The following is a 23187-nucleotide window of genomic DNA, read 5'->3' as shown; positions in this document are numbered from 1 at the left end:
TTCTACAGAAATTTTTCATTGTTCTGTTGTGTGTGTGTTTGTCCACTTCTTATATAATATTAAAGTTTGCAATTCCTTGCTTAACCATTCAGATGTATCATTGCTAGTAAAAACCAAAGCAGAGAAAAAAGTTCTAATTCAACACACCTCACGTCCAAATTTGCGTACTTTCAGAGTGTGTTCTGTATTTGATGAAGAATTTGCTTCTTGGCTGTTAATTAAGTACGTTCTTCCATACAAGGTATGCATGTAAGGAATTAGTATGAATACATTAATGGACTGACTTAATCCAGAAAAATGAGCATTGTCCCTTGAGCCGAATATATGACATAGTAACAACAAGCATGAAAAAAACCCCCCATTTATCTGTACTCTGGTTTTGTTGAACTAGTACAATTTAACCACAAGGAACATCTCTCTCTCTCTCTCTCTCTCTCTCTCTCTTTCTCTCTCTCTTTCTCTCTCTCTCTCTCTCACTCCATGTTTCACGACATTTGCTGTTTTCTGCAAACGTCACTCATTCATGTGCACGCACGCGTGAAGTAATCTTAAGCACAGGATCTAAGCCTGAGTTGAAAGAGAAAGTTGATTTGCAGCATCATGATTAAGCCTGATTGGATTGGTTTGGTTTTGTCATCTCGAAACCAATCCTGAAACCACAAGTTTGTTCAACTAGCTTCATGGTACAGGCCCCTGGTCTCATGACAAGTCGTAATAATAAGATGGTGAAATCATAAGAATTCATACGAGTTGGCTCGTATGAATTTTACAGAAAAATAAATGAACCAACAAACAATGTTTAAGTTTAACCCCTAACCTAAACACAGCTATAAAATTTTAATCTCTTACCCAAACCCTAAACCTAACCATCATTGTAAAATGAAAATAACTTTTGTGAAATTCTGTTTGTTGATTGGTCGGTCTCTATGGGAATAAAAGTCATACCTTTTCCTATGAGCCAAGTTGTAAGATATCTTACGATTTTGATATGTTGTACAAATGATTACAAGTTGTCATAAGACTATGTTGATTTTGAATCTGAAAGTGCCTCAGCAGCCGTGGCCTAATGGAACAGTAAAAATTTTGCTGAGGATTCTGACATCCTACTCTTCTGACATACTACTTTTGGCATACTGTAGCAGGAAAATATGCATATTTGGACAAAGGTAAAGAGTGACAATTTCCCCTCTTGCATCCATGGTCCCGCTTATTCTTCATTTACCTCAATTGTGATTATACTATAGCTGTTTCTCATCTTGATTTTATTGCAATGGATCAAATTGCTTTCAGTTCCTTTAATTGCAGATTGTATGGTTGATCTGAGTCCAATAAATGATATTCCAATAAATAATGCATGAAGCTTAATATTGTTAGATTGCGTCACAGGGCTGTTATTACCATTGTCAGATCCATTTCACAATACAATTACCTTGGGATTGCTTTCAGAACGACTCTTGAAACAGTTACTAGAATGCAGATATGCCTCTTTTAAATGAGATTTTCACCTTTATTTTATGCTTTTTTATTTGATTGTAAAGAACATTAAAATAAATTGAAGTTGGAAAATTGCAGTGGCATACACTCATTTCTAATTCCCATAAAGTTTTTTTTTTATTTTTTAAATCCCCTTTTCTCCCAATGTTGGAATGCCCAATTCACACTACTTTAGTAGGACATCGTGGTGGCACGGTTATTCACCTCAGTCTGGGTGGTGGAGGACAAGTCTCAGTTGCCTCGTCAATCAGTGAATCTTATCATGTGGCTCGCTTTGCATGACACCACAGAGTCTAACAACATGTGGAGGCTCATGCTAAATTCTGCGATCCATGCGCAACCTACCATGCGCCCCATTGAGAGCGAGAACCACTTAATTGTGACCATGAGGAGGTTACCCAATGTGACTCTACCCTCCCTAGCAACCGGGCCAATTTGGTTGCTTAGGAGACCTGGCTAGAGTCACTCAGCACACTCTGGATTCGAACTCGCGACTCCAGGGGTGGTAGTCAGCGTCATTACTCGCTGAGCTACCCAGGCCCCCCTATTCCCATCAAGTTTTGTCATATGAGTGCCAAAAACACAGAATGGATTGGTAGAATGTGAAAGCACTTTGAATTGCTGTTGTTTTCGGAATAAGGCTTTATATACACACATGTTCAGGCAACCAAACCTTCTGCCAGACACTTCCAAAGAAGGTTACCAAGGCAACCCCAGAAAGTGCACCAATTAGAAGGTGCAATGGCTCTCAAAACACTAAACTGCTAGAAGATTGAAGGAGATAGAGACAATGGGTCTAAACAAACAGACAAATAAATGAACCGGACAATGTTTGATAGGCTCTTTGAATGGAAAATTGCATTAACCTCTACTTGAGGCTTGGAGCACATATTAGCTATGAGTTTGTGTGTGCATATGGGTCAGGCCTATATTGTGGGGGCCAGATGTCATCACACAGCTTAAAATCGAAATAATGTTTATGTCTAAAAAGATTTCAGTTAGGTTTATGTATCATGTTAGGGGATAGAAAATATAATTAGCTCAGTATTAAACCAATCAAAGTCAATGGAAGGTTATCAACATGATAGAAAAACACATTTAGGCGAACAGGGTAGGGAGGAACTGTCATTTCCACAAAACTAGTCAATTGTGTAAATTGTACCTCTTTACCTCTTTATTTGAACGATTTCCTGTTCCTAAATTCAGAATATTGATGTTTCTCTGCTATATGTGGGGGGATAGTGTGTGAATGGACATTGATTATGATTGCACCACAGCGGTGGCCAACTGCATTGACCACATGCAGTCATAATGGCCAGTGAGGCACATGTGTCTACATGTGATAAAAAACTGTGGTGTACAGCATGAACACCATAAGTGGAACCTTCCTTTTTAAACTAACTCATGCTCTAGTTGTATTTCAGGGCTAACTGTAACAACTTGAACTCTGCACATTTTATTTGCTTTGCTTTTATGTGTTGCTATCTAAATCTATGTTATAATCTACTTTGCATGCATTCAATTGGTTTAAAAAAATTAAATGAAAATTCTGTCATTGTACTAAACCTCATGTAGTTCCGTATGACTTGCTTTCTTTCTTGGAACACAAAAAGACATACTAGGCTGAATGTAATGGACTAACAGCCTTAATTGTAATCGACCAACAGCCTTATTTGTCATTCACTTTCATTGAATAATAATAAAAAAACATCAACAACATTTCTCCTCTTGTTTTCAACAGAAAGAATATATGTGGGTCTGGAGTTTTGGTGAACTAACCCACTATGGTTTGCTAGCCTTGTGTATGTCTGAGTCTGTACATATGTTTCATAAATCTTGTGTAAGGAAGGTTTATGCTGCTCTAGTCAGTTTTATGACTGAGAAATTATCCGCACCACCTTACAAACCCATCACAGAGACAGAGCATAGTCATTGCCATAGCAACTACTACCTGCATTCTTATACTCTCTCTCTCTCTCTCTCTGACTCACGCTCTTATCTCCATGATTCTTCTGACTCTTGCTCTCATTGCTCTCTTTCTTTCTCTCTCTCTCTCTCTCTCTCTCTCTCTCTCTCTCTCTCTCTCTCTCTCTCACACACACACACACACATACACACACTATCTCTAAGCTGTTCTCTTTTCTGTTGAACCAGTCATTTCATGCTGCACTGCTGTATTTACTCAGTCCTGCAAGCCACTGATGGAAGATTCAAGGTAAGCTAATGTTTTAATGGTTATTCAAGTGCATGATAGAATCAGGAAAGTAAAGACTATGTTTGCCACCTCAATGGAAATTTGTGAGTGTTGGTTCGAGTGAGAATTCACTAAACTGCTGCTGAATCTCTTAACAGGTGCATGTGTGTTTGCAAGCTTAAGCAGCAGTTAAAAGGGCGTGTTTGTAGCTGTGGACGTTCGTCGTGCTGGATGACAGTTTTGGGGATTTGGTATAGAGATGAATGTCGTAACTGTTAATGTGATGTTGTGAGTTGTTTTAGGATCCCTAAATTGATTTTAGAGTTTTAAACTTGCACATTTTCCAGGCAAAACTGTTCCTGCAGCCCAAAAACACAACAAAGTGGTGTTAAGACTTGCCGACTGTGTAAATATATAGTTAAATTATTGTTGGGTTGTCTGTGTGTGTTAGTGTGTTTGTGTTTGTGATTCATTCCATGAGTGTTTGCCATTGTTTGTGGCTGCCAGGGGGACATTTTTAGTGTGATGGCTTAATTTTAGAAATAAATAAAGTATGTGGATGATGAACATGAGTCACTCGACACAGGCTGTGAACATTTTGTTACACAGAAGGAGATTATATTTCATAAAGAGCCTCACATAGTGATACAATGCAAGAGACTGTAAATGCAATGTGAAAACACTGTTAGCAGCATGAATTTGAGACTTTTTAAATGTACACTGTCACATTTCAGCTTTTGAACTGTCGAAATTGTGGTTTAAGCAGGAAAACAATATTTGATCTTGGGTTTAGAAGGAACTTTCTGCTTAACAAATGCAATTTGGCATGTGCAACCACTAGCCAGAGCTGCTGTTGACTGTAATTTCAGTTTGATTACTTGTATGCACATACATTTGTGTGCTTAGTGAAAGTTGTGTAATTACACCGTTTTACTGTCTTTTCTAGACCCTGCAATGTGCATGAGACTCGTCTGCTCTCTGCTGTTCTGACCTCATCCTTCCATTATTGTGATCATATGATCATTTCCCCATCACTCATTTTCCCTCATTAGTTTGTGGCATTCTAGATCCACACCTCATTTTCTATAGTATAGTATACTCGTTTTATCTCATCTCTGTATGTCTCATTTTATCTCTACTCATCTCCACACTGTACTCACTTCATTCCTATTTATTCTTGTTTCTATTCATTTCTACTCATCTCTTTTATACTTGTATCGTCTCATCTCTGCTCGTCTCATCTCATCTCTTTTATACAGGTCCTTCTCAAAAAATTTGCATATTGTGATAAAGTTCATTTTTTTCCATAATGTAATGATAAAAATTAAACTTTCATATATTTTAGATTCATTGCACACCAACTGAAATATTTCAGGTCTTTTATTGTTTTAATACTGATGATTTTGGCATACAGCTCATGAAAACCCAAAATTCCTATCTCAAAAAATTAGCATATTTCATCCGACCAATAAAAGAAGTGTTTTTAATACAAAAAAAGTCAACCTTCAAATAATTATGTTCACTTAGGCACTCAATACTTGGTCGGGAATCCTTTTGCAGAAATGACTGCTTCAATGCGGCGTGGCATGGAGGCAATCAGCCTGTGGCACTGCTGAGGTGTTATGGAGGCCCAGGATGCTTCGATAGCGGCCTTAAGCTCATCCAGAGTGTTGGGTCTTGCGTCTCTCAACTTTCTCTTCACAATATCCCACAGATTCTCTATGGGGTTCAGGTCAGGAGAGGTGGCAGGCCAATTAAGCACAGTAATACCATGGTCAGTAAACCATTTACCAGTGGTTTTGGCACTGTGAGCAGGTGCCAGGTCGTGCTGAAAAATGAAATCTTCATCTCCATAAAGCTTTTCAGCAGATGGAAGCATGAAGTGCTCCAAAATCTCCTGATAGCTAGCTGCATTGACCCTGCCCTTGATAAAACACAGTGGACCAACACCAGCAGCTGACATGGCACCCCAGACCATCACTGACTGTGGGTACTTGACACTGGACTTCAGGCATTTTGGCATTTCCTTCTCCCCAGTCTTCCTCCAGACTCTGGCACCTTGATTTCCGAATGACATGCAAAATTTGCTTTCATCCGAAAAAAGTACTTTGGACCACTGAGCAACAGTCCAGTGCTGCTTCTCTGTAGCCCAGGTCAGGCGCTTCTGCCGCTGTTTCTGGTGCCTGTGCACGGTGGCTCTGGATGTTTCTACTCCAGACTCAGTCCACTGCTTCCGCAGGTCCCCCAAGGTCTGGAATCGGTCCTTCTCCACAATCTTCCTCAGGGTCCGGTCACCGCTTCTCGTTGTGCAGCGTTTTTTGCCACACTTTTTCCTTCCCACAGACTTCCCACTGAGGTGCCTTGATACAGCACTCTGGGAACAGCCTATTTGTTCAGAAATTTCTTTCTGTGTCTTACCCTCTTGCTTGAGGGTGTCAATGATGGCCTTCTGGACAGCAGTCAGGTCGGCAGTCTTACCCATGATTGCGGTTTTGAGTAATGAAACAGGCTGGGAGTTTTTAAAAGCCTCAGGAATCTTTTGCAGGTGTTTAGAGTTAATTAGTTGATTCAGATGATTAGGTTAATAGCTCGTTTAGAGACCCTTTTGATGATATGCTAATTTTTGAGATTTTCATGAGCTGTATGCAAAAATCATCAGTATTAAAACAATAAAAGACCTGAAATATTTCAGTTGGTGTGCAATGAATCTAAAATATATGAAAGTTTAATTTTTATCATTACATTATGGAAAATAATGAACTTTATCACAATATGCAAATTTTTTGAGAAGGACCTGTACTTGTCTCATCTAATCTCTGCTCGTCTCATCTCATCTCTTTTATACTTGTCTCATCTCGTCTCTGCTTGTCTTGTTTTATTTCTACTTTTCTCATCTCTACACTGCTGTACTCATCTCATCTCTACTAATTTCCTTGTCTCTACTGTACTCATTTTATCTAATCTCTGCTCATCTCATTTCATCCCTGCTCATCTCTTCTCTACTTGTGTCATCTCTAGACTACTCTTCTCATATTTACTTGTCTCTACTCATATCTTCTCGTCTCTACTAATTACTTCTATTGTCTCATCTCTACTTCAACTATACATGTTGTAGTGATATCATCACTACAATTCTGTACTCATTTCATGTCTACTTGTCTCATCTCTACTGGTATCTTCTCATCTCTTCTTATCTCTTCTCTGCTCATCACTTCTCATTTTGTCTCTACTTGTATCGTCTGCTCATCACATCTCTACTCTTCTCATTTTACCCATCTCTACTTGTGTCTTCTCATCTTATCTCATCTCTTCTCATCTAATATCTTCTTGTCTCTTTCATCTCTACTTTTCCCATCTATACTTGTCTCGTCTCTTCTCTACTTTTCTCATCTTTACTTGTCTTCTCATCTCTTTTATACTAGTCTCATCTCTGATCTCATCTCATCTCTGCTTGTCTTATATTTAGGGTTGTCGATTTAACACGTTAATTCAGTGTGATTAATTAAAAAAAAAACAATAACGTGTTAAAAAAATGTACTCATTTAATCACATGCCTCTGGACCATAATAATAATAATAATAATAAGGAAGATTCCTGAGAAATACAAGCTTGTAGTACCACCTGTTTACTCCAGAGGGCAGTAAGTGAAACTTCAGCTGTATGAGCAACGCACAGTTTATACAGTGAAGAAAACAACCCACAACATAGACGTGCGTTAAGGTCTTGTGCTCAAAACACTAGGAGTGCAAATGTGAACTAAAGGATCTCAAGATTTGTTTAAAGATTGAGTATTAAACTATATTTAACTTGACACAGTGACCTAAACATTTTATGTTTATGATGCAACGAACCCGAGACACTACACAAGCATATCTGACGCAGGGTGTGGCTGGATTGATGGTGAAAAATTGGGAAATTACTCCATAAATATTTAATCACGAATAAAATCAAAGACATTTCCTTCAAACTTATTTATAAGTACTACCTCACTAATTATTTTGTAGTAGATTTAATTGTGATGTCGATATATTCTGTACATTTTGTGGTCTGCAGGAGGAAAATTTTTTTCATTAGGGCCCAAGCCTTGAAAAGGCAAGGCCCTATTGTTTTCGTTAGAATATAATTTTTCTTACGACTATTCGGGCACTTTTGGGGCTCTTAACATGCTCTAAAACTCTTGAAACTTTGCACAAGGGTCAGAACCCGCGGCCATTAGGGCCGGGCTGAAGCTGGTACCGGGGCGTGGCAGGGGGGCTCGACGGCGCCCCCTGGAACGGGGTCCGAAATCTTGGTCCATAAATCAAACATGCTTGCATGTAATAATATGAAACTTGGTACACACATAGATCTCATCGTTTCATATATCCTTCATACTTTTACTTTTTACCACAGCCCAACAGGAAATCGTCTATTTAGGGTTGTTTGGAAAACGCATGCAATGGAATTTGAAATACTCCTCCTAGAGAATTCCACCAATCGCCACGAAACTTGGTCAGCATGAAGTCAAGACATTGAGGATGAAAAATTGCCGGCGGATTTTTGATATCTCGAACGGTTTGGCCGTGGCGAGGAAAGGAAATGATGGCGCGAAAAGAGAAATAGGAAGTGTGTTATAACTTCTGCATACATTAATTGATCTCGATGAAACTTCAGCAGTGTGTTCGCTGTAACAGGCCGATCGCATGGATGTGACTATTGTGTGAGTCAAAGTTATAGCGCCACCAACTGGCAGAAGGAAGTGTGTCACTTTCAAAATGCTGTGAAATCACCCTCTTATTTTTACCCGATTTACTTAAAACTTTTGGTGTGTAATGTAAACACACGGCAGATGTAGACGTGTGAAAGGATTATTGATATCTTGGATACTGTTGCCGCGGCAATGCTTCAAACTCGAATATTCTTTTTTGATGCTTTTGAGACTCTTAGCATTCTTGAAATTGCATGAAACTCGACAGACACATCACATTTATTAGCCAGTAGACATGTGCAAAGTTTCAGAAACGGGCGTGGTGCAGGGGCTCAGTAGCGCCACCTTTTGACAAAAGTGAGGGGATTGGTTTTACACTTTGACCCACAGTCACAAAACTCAGTAATTATATTGTTCTCATCGAGCCGGACAACTTTCTAATTTACAGTCATTAGCTCAGACCAACAGAAAGTCAGATATTTTGGTTTGAATGTGGATGTTTTGGAGAATTTTCTCTGCCTCTCCCACTGACCCTACGTCTCTCTGTGTCTGGGGGGAGGGGGATGATTTGGCTGTTGAGTGAGAATGCTTTTATTTTTGTTTTTCAAGGTTTTGGGGCCTTTAACATGCTCGAAAACTCTTGAAACTTTGCACACGGGTCAGAACCCGCGGCCATCAGGGCCGGGCCAAAGATGGTACCCGGGCGTGGCAGGGGGGGCTCGACAGCGCCCCCTGGAATGGGATTCGAACACTTGTCCATATATCAAACATGCTTGCATGTAATAATATGAAACTCGGTACACTTGTAGATCTCATCGGGCCGAACAACTTTCGTGCTCTAAGTTTTACGCCAGCCCAACAGGAAGTCGGCTATTATGGGTTGTTTGGAAACACGTGCTCTGGAATTATATACATTCCTCCTAGAGAATGAATCCAGTCGCCATCAAACTCGGTCGGCATGAAGTCAAGACATTGAGGATGCTACATTCCGGACGGATTATTGATATCTCGAACGGTTTGGCCGTGGCGAGGAAATTGATTTAGGACAAAAAAAAGGACACATAAAGTGTGTTATAACTTAGTTCTATCTACAGTTACAAAACTCGGCGTGTATATTGTTCTCGTCAAGCCGAACAACTTTCTAATTTACAGTCATTAGCTCCGACCAACAGAAAGTCAGATATTGTGGTTTGAATGTGGATTTCTTGGAATTTTTCTCTCTCTGACAGACAGAGTGCCCCCTCCCGTTCTGTGTTTTTTCTCTCTGTCTCTCTCTGACAGACATAGTGGCCCTGCCATTCTGTCTGTGTGTGTGTGTGTGTGTGTGTGTGTGTGTGTGTGTGTGTGTGTGGGAGGGGAGGGGGAGGGAATTTCTTTGTTGGAACTTTGAAGCTCCAAATCGCCCTGAACATAGACATCCCAAATCATTGAAAAGTACAAATGGTATTATTTAAAGTTTTTTTTTATTTCTCTCTTATGTTGTAAAATGCCACGTTTTTGAATGGAATGTAAAATGTAAAAATAATCACTCAATCTCCATTTTTTTTCTCTGATCTGTTGCTATTTTAATGATTTAAAAATCAAAGCACTGACCATTTAAAGTGTGAGCTTGTACATTTTGAAATAGTTATAAACAGTCACAGCAATGCAGTGTTATTATGTACCTAGATAGTCTTTCAAATAAAATGAGTTTACCCCAAAAAGATATTTCTCTCATCATTTACTCACCCTCAGGCACGTGCACACATAGACATCAAAGGGGGCTTGAGCACCTGCCCTTTTTCTTCCTCGAGAGAAAGTGCCCTTATTTCTGGGGTGTTTTTTATTTATTTTTATAAATAAATTAATATATATATTCCTGTTTGCACACAGCTTCCCTGTCAAACAAATATATTTATTAAATAAAAAATCAAAACATCAGGTCGGTAGATGACATTTTGTCGATGCCCGCCCTCCCTCCCTCCGCGTCGTGTACAGTGCCTCGACTATACAGCTAATTAGCCAAAAGCAAATATAGTTAACTTGTGTCTTGCTAACATTCATGACTCATGAGCGACTAGCTAATGTAATAGGTTAGCTAAAGTCTAGCTAAGGCAATATATCATGGCCATACAGGCCAATATATACTGTACTTATTGGAGACATTACAGGTGAATACAGTCAAATTTGTGTGATGTACTTAACATAATGATAAATAATCTTAAGATATTATATTGTATGCTATGTATTGTGAATACACCCATGTTAAACATAAAAATGTACTTCCATTGCATATCATAGGAACACATAAACGTAAATTATAATTACATTGATAAACCTGTACAAAGACCCCCAGATAAATACTGGCCTTCTGGATTAACACATTTAAGTGCTGCAAAAGATATTCACCTATGACATCCTATGACATAAAAAATCATTCTTCATTTTAATTATCTCATAGATGTGACTATTGTGGTTCACGGTCATAGGCCCTGTCCCAAATGGTACACTTCATATGAATTTTCAGTCTTGTGTACTTATTTCATGTGTCCATTAACTCCATGAGACCGTAGGGTGTCTCATTTTTCATTTTAGGTATCGGAAGGGTGCTCACGCATACTTTGTGGTTGATATGTGCCCTCGATGTGCACTTTTGCAGAGCCCACACTGATGCAAGCTCTACAGCACACATCTTCTCAACGGTCAAAGCGAGGTTACGTTATTGCCCATCGTGCACAGCGACCCTAAATGCACGGGGGTGGCGGTGCCACCAGCAACCCTAAAGGCACGGGGGTGGCGGTGCCACCGGCTTGGGCCCGCCATCGCTGCTTGCAGCTATATTTTATTTTGGAGTTGTCCCTACTCTACTTGTTTTTGGTCTGATTCCTGCAAGAATGTTAGAGATCATATTATTCCCAGCTTTCAACTTTGTTTTGAAAATGTTTTATTAGTTTTTTTAGCTATGATATGTCTCTTCATAAGGAATATTATTTGATTAATTTTCTGCTTTTGTTGGCAAAGTTTAGTATTCATAAATGCAAGTATGGTGGTTATAAACCATTAGTTTTAATTTTAATAAGTTTTTAATTCAGAGGTTCAGCAAAACCTAAGAACAATTTCCAATTTGAGGAACAAGAAAGCTGTAAAGTGTATTGAAATATGTAAACAATTTGATATTTTTATTTAAACTGTTTATATATATTTTTTGTTGTTGTTTGTTTTAATATACCTCTTGGCTCTAGATGTAAAAGGTTTGTAAGCATTAATAAAAAAAATGTCTGACGCAGGTGTAAGTTGACGGGTCCTTAAACAAGCCCTCATAATAAATCTAGAAATGATTGACAAATTCACTTGTGAAAATGGATTGCTGTGAACTGTATGCCAATGATTGGCTTATGGTCAATAATATGGTGGTAAACAATACATTGTATTCTAAAGCTGCTTTTTGTATTGTCTTATCAATGATTAACTGTTCTGCCACAATATAATGCATTTTAATTATCTGAATATGTTCTATTTTATATATATATAAAATTGAGTATCATATTTTAAAGTGAAAAGAAATATCAGTGTTAATAAATAGTTGTACAGTGTAGGAACTACTTTTCCTTCCACTTATCTGAACACATGCAGAAGTGATGAACAACAAAAGCAGTTCGCAGCACTCAATCAAATAGCCTTGGATGTACTCCACATATCTGAGGACAAAGTATATAAAAAAAATATCCACCCCCTGCAAAGTAAATGGAGGTTGTGTGGAGAAGTGAAGGAAAAAATATTAGGAGAATAAAAGAAAAGTTGAATGTGTAGTCCTGATTTCAGGTTTTGGTGTCTTGATTCAGGTGACATGGGGAAGCCGAGAAAGTAGATCTAATGAGCAAGAGCGTGTGAGCACAGAGTGAGTGATTCGACACCCTCTCTAGACACTAATGTTATGAGTTAGCATGCCGTTCATTTAGCGGGAGAGCTGGCGGGATGTAAATCAGTCCCATCATTATGTCTCTGCTCAGAACTGCTGGAGCCCACTGTGGCAGGGTGGAGGCTAATCAGGTTAATCAAGCCTCAGAGAGGGATAAAGGCCGACTGGAAGCTGCAATGCGACAGAGAGAGAGATTTACGGACAGCTGTCCGACACCTTTGTGTGTTTGTCTTTTTGTTTAGTTCTTCCCATTAAACTGGGAAGCGTGCGTCTGTTCAGACAGATGTTTTCTTCGGAGCCGAGCTGGAGCCAGACTACGCCCCTGGGCGCTTCGTCAGCCCTCTAAAAAAAGAGTATATATTTCAAGATCAAGATCCCGTGTCCCGCCTGCTCACCGAGGGCATCCCCCTGTGGCGGTGAAACCCCAGGCAGCTCCGCCCCAGCCCGGGCCCAGTTCTCAGCTCCTGCATAGAGCTCCCCGCAGGAGACGGACGCCCCCCATCTCACAAACCACCTCCCGGACCACGTAGCTGGTGTTCAGACCACTCCATCCCCCGGTGGAGGGCCAGGTGGAGAATCTTTTGTTTCCTTTTCTTTGTTTGTCGCACAACCTCCGTTCTCACAGCGATCAGACACTGAGCACTGGCAGTCGGGCCCCCATGAACACGGTCCTCCCCAACTGCACCACACTCGCACCCCAGGCCTGCAGGTGGTGATGAGTCTAGAGCTCGTTGCTACAGAACCTTCTCCTTTGTCATCTACCCACCCCAGGGCTGGTACGCGGAGCAAGGTGTGTGCTTCGAGCCTCTCTGCAGCACATCCACCTCTGGCGAAGCAACGCTCCCCGAATTTATGTCGCCTTCTCCTCCCTGCCACGAGGCCTCACCTCCAGGTACGTCACACGTGATTGTCCCCTTAGTGCCCCTCACCCGGAGCTTGGACGTGAGCCTCACGAGCACGACGCGCAATCGGTGATGAACTGCCTGAGTACATTCAGACCGGGCACAGTGGTTCCACTGAAACAATTTCAGAGGCTCCTGAGGCATATGGCATCCTCAGCGAAGGTTGCGCCGCTAGGGTTGATGCATATGAGACCGCTTAGGCACTGGCTTCAGACTTGAGATCGCAGGCACCGACTTGCCTGCACTGGAACAGGTTCTCTACAGGTTCTAATTACTCCGATAATCTCCTGTGATGTATTTTTCACGGTATGGTCCCACTGTCGGCAGACCCGCGTCTCCCTTGGGCGGTCGCTGTGTTTGTAGAGCTCCTCCCCATCGAGGCATGACCTACCACCGCGCCACCTCCACATGTGGCTGGTAAGCCCATGTGACTTATTTTGCCACATGTTAACCTCCCCTGCTGGTCTCTGTGGGGTCTTTTCCCCCTGAAAGAATAGGATAGGAAAATAACGTTTTCCTCAATGCTTGTTATAGCTTTAGATGTCCCCAGCCGCATCTAACACTCTATGGAGGGAAAACATAGAGAGAGAAAAGGCCACGGCTGCTTGCTAGTTACATCATTTCCCCCCCTCAGGAATGTGGGGAACTATATGACATCTTTTAGGGCCTTGGGGTAGGTTACGTGCAGTCTGATGCACCTGCTATTTTTGCATGTAGCAGCTTGCTTGCACCTGCATCAGCAGTCCATGTAACACGGTTCAGTATTAAGGCATTTTCACATAGGGACACCTAGTATCACTACATCGACACAACTTCGAGTAAGTGAGAGAAGGGGAATGTCTAGGTTACTGTCGTAACCTCCGTTCCCTGATGGAGGGAACAAGACGTTGTGTCCCTCTTGCCACAACACTGTTCTAGCCGCTGAAAGAGCCGGGACCTTACTCTCAGCTCCTCAGCTCAAAACATGTCTGAACAGACGCACGCTTCCCTACTTTTGTACCTGTATGTCCGGGGGAGGGGCATGCAAATTCTGTTCGCCAATTCTCATTGGCCTTTTCTCAAAGATAAGAGGTAACCGAGGCTCTCGAGAGACCCCTAGTGTCACTACAATGACACAACGTCTCGTTCCCTCCATCGGGGAATGGAGGTTATGACAGTAACCAAGACGATTTCTCCAATTAATTTTAATACCAGTGGCCGGTCTCTTCTAAACTGTCTCTGTATATACAACATGGGCAAAAGTCCTGCAGTTTATTTATTTATTCATGCTTTCCTTTATTTAGTTATTTTGTGTTTGTTTGTATGCAGACCTATAAATTCTAGTGTATAGCAGGTTCATTTAAATATTGTTTATATGCTTTTATGTCTTTTCTAAAATCTCCTGATTATTTTAGTACGCTGCTACAGCCAGAGCCAGCATGAGCTGTGTGCCTAAAATAGGCTTGGCGCTGAAACTATACGCTTTTGGGATGCATTACCTCATGACTCATGCTTGCAATGTGAATGGTGTAATCTGTTAACATGGGTGATTAAAACGAAAACGCGATGCTCACGCCTCGCTCATGCGCCATTCAAGGAGGATCTGTGAAACTGGCATAAGATTGTGCATGTAAGGTTATTGTTAGAGACAAGTAAAGATGTTGTGCTCTGACTGGTGTATATATAGAATGTTGTTCCAGGACCAACAAAGGATGTTCATCTGGGAATATGTCCTAATAGAGTAAAGCTGTCACAATTGTATAATCCAGGCTGCTACTAGAGGTTTAACCCTTGGTTAAAAGCATTTACAAAATGACTACTTTATGTCCTGTTGCATCTTGGTAAAAATTAGCGCAATTGTATTTTGCATCAAGTTTTACATTTACTCTTACTGGACTGAGTTGAGTCACATAAAGCTATGTCACAGGAAGTTGGATGTGTGAAAATTTGGTTTTTTAAAAACAAGTGGTTTCCAAATCACATAAATGTGTAAGAGAGAGCATTTTCCACTTCCTGCCTCTGTTAAATTAATTATATCTCTTCCATTGCTTCCTTTTTTTACTCTTTAATACGGTAGGATAACCTGAAGTTTATTGTGGCACCAAGCCTAATGCCGCTCTCCCTCTCTTTCCTTCTCTCTCTCTGTATATCTCCATGAATCATTCAGAACATATAAGCCCTTCACTCTGCTTTACTGGAGAATAAATAATGCTATATCTCAAGGGAGGAAAAGGTCAAAGGTCTGAATTGTGGTAGGGGTGGTCAGTATTCAGTATAATGTATGCCTACTGCCTTGTAGGTATTGCTCAGGGTTTATTATCCATATTGCTTTAAACTATATAAGTGTAGAAGTTCATTGCATTTAGGTAAATTGTGCACTTTGCTTTGGTATTGAGATAATTGTCAAAAAGCAACACAACCAATGCAGAGTGTAATCCAATTACAAAGTAATCAGTGACTGTAATCAAATTGATTTTTAATCAAGTAGTAGTTTTAATGCATTACATTTTATATTCTTGTAATCAGATTACAGTTACTGACTTTCCATTAATTTAATTACTTTTTAGAGGGTTATGCTTATTTCATATATGAATGAATGAAAACTTTATTGAACAACAACAACACGAAGTGTTCAAAAGGATGAAAACACAAAAAAGCCCAAAGGCTTGTTTCCATTGTGGTCCTTAAGATGGAAGATGAGTAACAGTACATGGACTAAAAACATTGAGGACAATGAAGAAAGGGGGCATAAAAAGATACAAACAAATAAAACAGATAAAAACACAATAAAAAGAACAAAACAAGGGCTAAATTCCCAGATAAACAAGCAGACACACAAGCAGACAATATAATATTCCTACTACTTCAAGGATTTCTATTTCCTTTTTTTATTTATTTATAGGTTTAATAACTAATTTTTTATTGAAGATTTAAAATGATAATAGGAAGAGCTCAACAGTTTAAGGTTTAAAGGTAAACCATTCCACAAGACAGCTGCAGAGAAAGAGTACTTTCCCACACAGCTCTTAAAACGGCAGGGCCTGTAATCTGTGGAACTCCCCCTGGTGCAGTAGTTGTGCGTATCACTAATTTTGGAAAAGTAATCACATAAGCACTTGGGTGCCAGATTATTTCTTATCTTATAAACTAAACACAGTTTAAGTTGAGAAACCCTCTCCTCCACTCTGAGCCACCCAAGACTTTATTTTGACAGATCTGTAACTTGTCTTTAAGGCCTTTAGTAATGCCTGTGTACCAAGATGTACAGGTATAGTCAAGATGACATTGAACAAGCGCATTGGCCAGGATTTTTAAGGTTTTACCATCTAAGAGGCTGGATATTCTTGCCAGGAACTTAGGCCTTTGGCTTTCCTTTGAGATAATTTTTCGGGCCATAAGCTCCCCTAATAGTTTGTTATCTAGTATACAGCCCAAGTAAGTAACTGCTTCCTTGGCTGTAATTTCAACATTACCTACGACTACCCTAAAGCCCTTAGCCTTTTTCAGTTTATCTCTGGACCCAAAAAGAATTGACTCTGTTTTGCCAAGGTGGAGAGACAACTTGTTGTCTGTTAGCCAAACACTGAGGTTAAGGAGTTCTGAACTAAGCAGCCTTTCCACCTCTGATTTGTCTTTATGAGAGACTAGAATAGTTGAGTCATCTGGAAATAAAAACAAATTACAGTCTATAGCTGACGACATATCATTGATATATAATAAAAAAAAGAGAGGACCCAAAATACTCCCCTGGGGAACTCCACAAGTTAATTTAAGTGGTGAGGACAAGGTCCCTTCCACATCTACCACCTGTTCTCTGCCCACCAGGTATGACCTCACCCACTGAAGAGATGCAGGAGAAAATCCTAGGGCTATTAGTTTGTTCAAAAGGACATCATACTGAACAGTATCAAAGGCCTTTTGAAGGTCTGTTTATATATTCAGTATAATTTATGTAGAATACATAAATTCTGGCCCCATAACAAGTAATTGTGAAGGAGAAATATGAGGTGCTGTGTATGACTTGTGTGTAACAATGAACAAGAAAGAAATATACAAATTTGAATTTGTTGAGCAGAAGTAAGTAACTTTAAAGAAAAGTTATTACTTTTTCAATTAAGTAAATATTAAAACTAACCCAACACTGAATATAACACAAAAACAATATGCCAAAAAAATATTACAAAATAATTTAGTATAAACACAGCACTTTAAACGTGTTGCATATGTGTTCCATGAAATATTCTGAATGTGTTTGCTAATTAAATGTGATGTGTGTCATTTCTTCAAGTTCAAATTTTCTCCTATCCCAAGTACATATACAGAGGCAACTAGAGATAAGCCTTAGATTGGTTGAAAGTACAGGCTTCTAAATGCCTGTATTGTACATAATTCAAAGGTCAAATCAGATGATTTCCTTGTGTAGACGTTCATGATAGTAGATGAATAAAATGATGTGCCTCTTTCATGGACTAGTACAAGAAATCTTTTTATTGTTCTTTTTTACACAAAGGCATAAATAACAAGATGATGTCATGTTTTCGGTAGTTCAGGCATCAGGCTTGATGTTTGAATCCATGCTGAGTCATTGGTTTACGAGCATCACACCTTGGGGAATGGTCTTGAATTTGCCTGCTGTTGCCAGCCTGCATTCTGTCTGTCATGACCATACAGTTGTTAGCTTGGACCTGATGCACTTATATAATTTCTGTAATTTTGTTTTAAAAAAATCTGTAAAAAATATAATGTTGTGCGTGTATGTGATTTAGATCTTTTTTTAATCAGTACAAATATCCACAGAGGCCAGTCATGAAATATATCAGCCTCTCTAGTCTTTATGACTCACAAAGCCAGCGAGAAAAGTTCAAGTGATACTCATCTGTTTACCACATATATAAATGTTCCACCATGTCCAGCACTAAACATTACTGAAGCTGATGTTAAGAGCAGGAGTGAGAGTGAAAAAGAGAAATTCATTTCCACAGTGCGTATCATTGTTTGTCCTCTTCAATTAAAAAATTCTCCAGCTCTCTAGGGAATAAATAAATGAGAGAGAATTATTTGGGATGGTTTCTTCTCAAACTGTTACATCTATATTCATTTGCAAAATGTGTCACTGCAGCTTTACAAAACTTGCCCTGCTCAATAAAGAGGACAGATAGATGGGGGAGTGCTTTGAGTTCAATGTCATTCATCTTGTTTTAAAAAGTGTTTTCAGACTGGTTTCATGATCGATAGAGTCCAGCCAGTGCATTGAATCCAAAGGGGGTAGCCATTTGTTATGTCTGTTAAAAAAAGCTATCTCGTTATCGCGATAATTTGCACTAGTTATTTAGAGCTCCTTCAGAGATTACTGGATGTGCATATTGATTGAAAGATGTGTAAATCTTGTATAGTACATTGTGTTATGTTTCTTGTGGTTCAGTAAATCTTTTGAATAATTTTTGTATAGATGCATGTTGTATTATGTTCTGTATGAGTAAAATAATTGTATAATTTAAATCAATAAAGTTATTAGAAGTACATATTTGCAATTAAAATCATCTGGTGTGTATTTAAGACCTTACCATACATTGCGTAATGAAATGTAAATTGAAAGAATAAAATTATGGTGGTGGCGTAGTGGGCTAAAGCACATAACTGTTAATCAGAAGGTCGCTGGTTCAAATCCCAAAGCCACCACCATAGTCAATTGTGGCCTTTGATGGGGAAAAACTGGTACAGAGGTGTATAAATTTGTCTAATTTACTGACTAACTGAAATTCTACTTGATGTGTTTGATGTAGCGTTCAGGTAATTTCTTTGATTATGTGCATAGAAAGTATGAGGTTGGCCCCAAATGTAGTTGGACACACTTTCAAATGTCTAAATATCAAAACAAGTAGCATTTATTTTAAAAGAATAGAGCACACAAAAAGATAGCACAAGCACACTTTCAAAGAAAAGTGCCTTGCTCAAGAACACAATGGTGGTGGCTTTGGGGATCAAACCAGTGACCTTCTGATTTACAGTTATGTGCTTTAGCCCATGACGCCACTACCACTACATGTTTTATGATGTATTCATTACGCAATGTATGATAAGCTCTTAAATACACACCAGGTGATTTTAATTGCAAATATGTATAAAATAAATTTGCTGTTCAGCATAAGCATAATCATGGAAGTGAAATCTGTTTTATTTGCATATAGCACAGGAATTGAAGATCGGATGTACACTCACTGAACACTTTATTAGGAACACTATGGTCCTAATAATGTGCCCGATGTGGTTTTTTGCTGTTGTAGCCCATCTGCCTCAAGGTTCAAAGTTTTGTACATTCTGAGATGCTGTTCTGCTCACTACAATTGTACAGAGTGGTTATCTGAGTTACCGTAGCCTTTCTGTCAGCTCGAATCAGTCTGACCATTCTCCGTTGACCTCTCTCATCAACAAGGCATGTCCATCTGCAGAACTGCAACTTACTTGATGTTTTTTGTTTTTGGCACAGTTCTGTTGTGACTGTTGTGCGTAAAAATCACAGAAGATCAGCAGTTACAGAAATACTCAAACCAGCCTGTGTGGCACCAACAATCATGCCATGGTCGAAATCACTGAAATCGCATTTTTTCCTCATTCTGATGGTTGATTTGTACATTAACTGAAGCCCCTGATCCGTATATGCATGATTTTATGCATTGCACTGCTGCCACATGATTGGCTGGTTAGATAATCACCTAAATAAGTATGTGTACAGGTGTTCCTTATAAAGTGCTCAGTGAGTGTATATCCGTTTGGCAGAGACACATTTATGTGGCCAAGTGTAAATGGAATGTGCTTATTTAATCAGATAATAATCCGATCAGTAAAAATGCATGAAGTGACCAAGTGTAAATACCCCCAGGCTCATTATAGATTGGGCTTCATTCACAAATCTCTGTGCTATTTGCCCAACGCAAATAATATTGCGCTAGTAAACTTAATTTTAATTTAAAGAAAGTTTGTGTACGTTTACTACAAACCATGACAGCAGTAATTCATCAAATATTGATCAAATGATGGAGAAGAGTGTTATAACCTGCATATATCCAGATGTGTAGTAAAGTGTCAGATCACGGTGGTCTGCTGCATCCTCCACTATATAGTGCTCTGAAATATCCCTTAAGATCGTAAGTATACCGTGCATGCTTTTTGTGGGCGCATTGGCGTCATTGTCTGATCTGTATAATTCCTTTAGTGAATCGAGCGACAAAACGTGCAGTCAGCAGGCATAATTCATCCTTAATGAGCTCCCCCCTTAATTGTACTATACAAATGAAGACAAAATGTATTTGGATACTTTCTGGTTTTCAAACTAAGTGGAAAATATCTATAGCTAATGTGATAAACTCTACCAGTGGTTACTCAGCTAGGACTCTAAAAATGTATCTTGGGGCCAGTTGGATAAAATTGCAAAAAATGGCTAAGAGCAACCACACAGACTCATTTATAAAAGTATAGAGGAAGGGCCAGTTTCCACAATCTTGTTTCCTTTCTTGTGTGCAGTTAGGTGTAGGGTTGGACAACAGGTACAGTAGGAGGAGGCATCAGTTTTCCACCCCTCTCTGCCTCCTTATCCCGCTCTCTCTTCGCCCTGGTGGGAGAGTAATGAAAAGACAGAAAGTGGAGAGAGAAAGAAAGACAAAGAGAGAGAGAGTGTGGTGTGGTCAGCATGTACAGGAGGAAAAGAAGTGTGTCTTTCGGGGGCTTTGGATGGTAGGCTGCTTTTGTTACTCTCTGGCCTCAAACAGCCTGCTGTGACTTAAAAGATTTGCTCCAGAGTAGGGCTAAGTGTGTTTGAGTTTATTTAAGGTAGAATGACTTGAGAATGAGGATTCGCATCCATTTGTATTTTATTTAATTCTACAAATATGATTTTGCACTTTCAATTTGACTGTTGTCTTCTTACAATGTTAGAATAATGCACAACAGGACACAAGGGACAGCTGCATACTAAACTGTGACATTATGGAGTGTAATTTGTTTTGGTTTATTTTTCTATTATAGTATAACTGTAATTTTCAAAATCCTTTTTAAAATCAACTTTAATTGATCATAATGGTAAAACTATCTTTACAAGACCACAAACACAGGAAGCATTCAAAATATTATTTATGTTTACTGGTCTTATTTTGTGTGCTTAGAGTCATGTAGATTTATTCACTGAAAGACTGATCCTTGAGAAAAACAAAAGATGTATACACAAACAGTATATGCACAAACATGTAGCAGGCACACAATGAGCAGGCATTATCATACATAGTGAGATGGATGCTATTTGAACTGTCTGCATCAGATATAACCTATAATATAGTTCTCTTATAGCTGAGCTGAAAGGGTTTGTCTGATTAACTTTTTTCCTTTTATATGTTCACCTTTTACATTCAAATGAAACTCAAAACTAATTTCACTCTTTAACATAACCAAATTAACAACATTGTAATCTTAAATATTTAAAAAATTAGCATGCATCTGTTTTAGCTTTGTAAAGATGGGCAGTAAGAGATATACAGTAGTAAATGAGAATTTACAACGTCAAAGCTAAACTTATGATCTGAGGGCATAACCTTTATGCCTGGAGCTAAATAGTTCACAGAAATGTCCCTTTGAGTGGAAGGAAATAAGAAAGAGAATAACAAAGGGAAAGAGGTATTATACAGTATGTGACCAAATGTTATTTTAGGAGGAGAAAACCATGCAATTCTAATTAAAATCCCACATTTAGTATTTGTATTTAAGGCTAGGAGCTGCATTAAAGTGTCTCGAACAAACAAAAACAGCCTCAGTTCTTTATTGTTTTAAACATTTAATGCAATTGCAATCCTGAATATACATGCACATTGTTGTGGTTTTAATGATGTGGTTTAATGATGTGGTCTTTCAGGCTGATTTATTGTACAGATAGTGGCGGACAGGGACAAAGCTTTCCATATTTGACAATACACATTGATTAGATAACTGCGTCACATCTGTGATATGACGATACTGGCTTTTCATTTCTCACAACTTATGCTTACGTGAGCCACACTGGTTGCACGGACAGTAATATGAATGTTATTATTTTTATTTATTTCAATGAAATGGATAATCAAAACACAATCAATTAAAGAATTGGACTTACACTCTTTTTTTTTTTTACATTTATGCATTTGGCAGATGCTTTTATCCAAAGCGAATTACAGTGCACTTATTACAGGGACAATTTCCCTGGAGCAACATGGAGTTAAGTGCCTTGCTCAAGGACACAATGGTGGTGGCTTTGGGGATCAAACCAGCAACCTTCTGATTAACAGTTATGTGCTTTAGCCCACTACACCACCACCACTCACTTTTTCCAGCAGAACTGTTATCATTTTTTTTCCTGCTATGCAAACATGGTGGAGAACTGGCATTTTTATTTATTTGTTATAACTTCTTTAACAGATTTTGTTTCATAGATGTTTCACAGTCAAACACTCTGCTTTCTGAGAGAAAATTAATAGGTCAACTTCTCGTTTGTATTCTAATGTTTCCAACTCTTTGTGCTATGAGTAAAAGTGAATGATTGAATGGTTGACCTTCTGACTGAAATAGAACATCTTGCTTTCGTCATTTGGCTGTAAATGTTCACACATTCAAATGGAAAAATTGTTAGAAATGTACCCCTCATTCCAAACAAGCAATTCTCTGAAAGTCATTAGGGAAATGTTGATATATTTCTTTTGTGTTTTTGCATGTCAGACAGAAAAATAAACTCCCCATGGTGCCAGCATCGTATCCTAAATTACCAGCTTGTATTTAGCTCATCAGTCATTTAGCTGATATACCTCCTGCTGTTTTCCACATCAGGCCTAATGGAGACAATAATTAGGCCTCTGTAGAATTGCAAAAAAAAAGAAAAATGAAGTATCATTTGAATAGCATAAAAATTAAACAGGTGTAAATGCTCATCAATTTAAGATCACAGACAAACAAATTAATCTCACTTTTTCAGCATATACAATCAATATTTTAGAACTTTTAAAGTGTGAATTTGAAT

General features: G+C 38.9%; 1 protein-coding gene across 1 annotated transcript in view; it reads left to right on the top strand.

The window, feature by feature from the left end:
- Positions 1-20786: 20786 nt before the first annotated feature.
- The window catches only part of rap1gap2a (RAP1 GTPase activating protein 2a), a 94952-nt gene continuing 92551 nt past the window's right edge, over positions 20787-23187 (top strand). The window contains exon 1 of the mRNA XM_052107724.1: positions 20787-20885. Within this exon, the coding sequence (XP_051963684.1) occupies positions 20842-20885 (44 nt within the window). The 5' untranslated portion in view covers positions 20787-20841. The remainder of the gene's footprint in view (positions 20886-23187) is intronic.

The sequence above is a fragment of the Xyrauchen texanus genome, chromosome 36 (assembly GCF_025860055.1).
Source record: "Xyrauchen texanus isolate HMW12.3.18 chromosome 36, RBS_HiC_50CHRs, whole genome shotgun sequence".
Taxonomy (NCBI): Eukaryota; Metazoa; Chordata; class Actinopteri; order Cypriniformes; family Catostomidae; genus Xyrauchen; species Xyrauchen texanus.
This window is presented reverse-complemented; position numbering and strand designations above follow the sequence as displayed.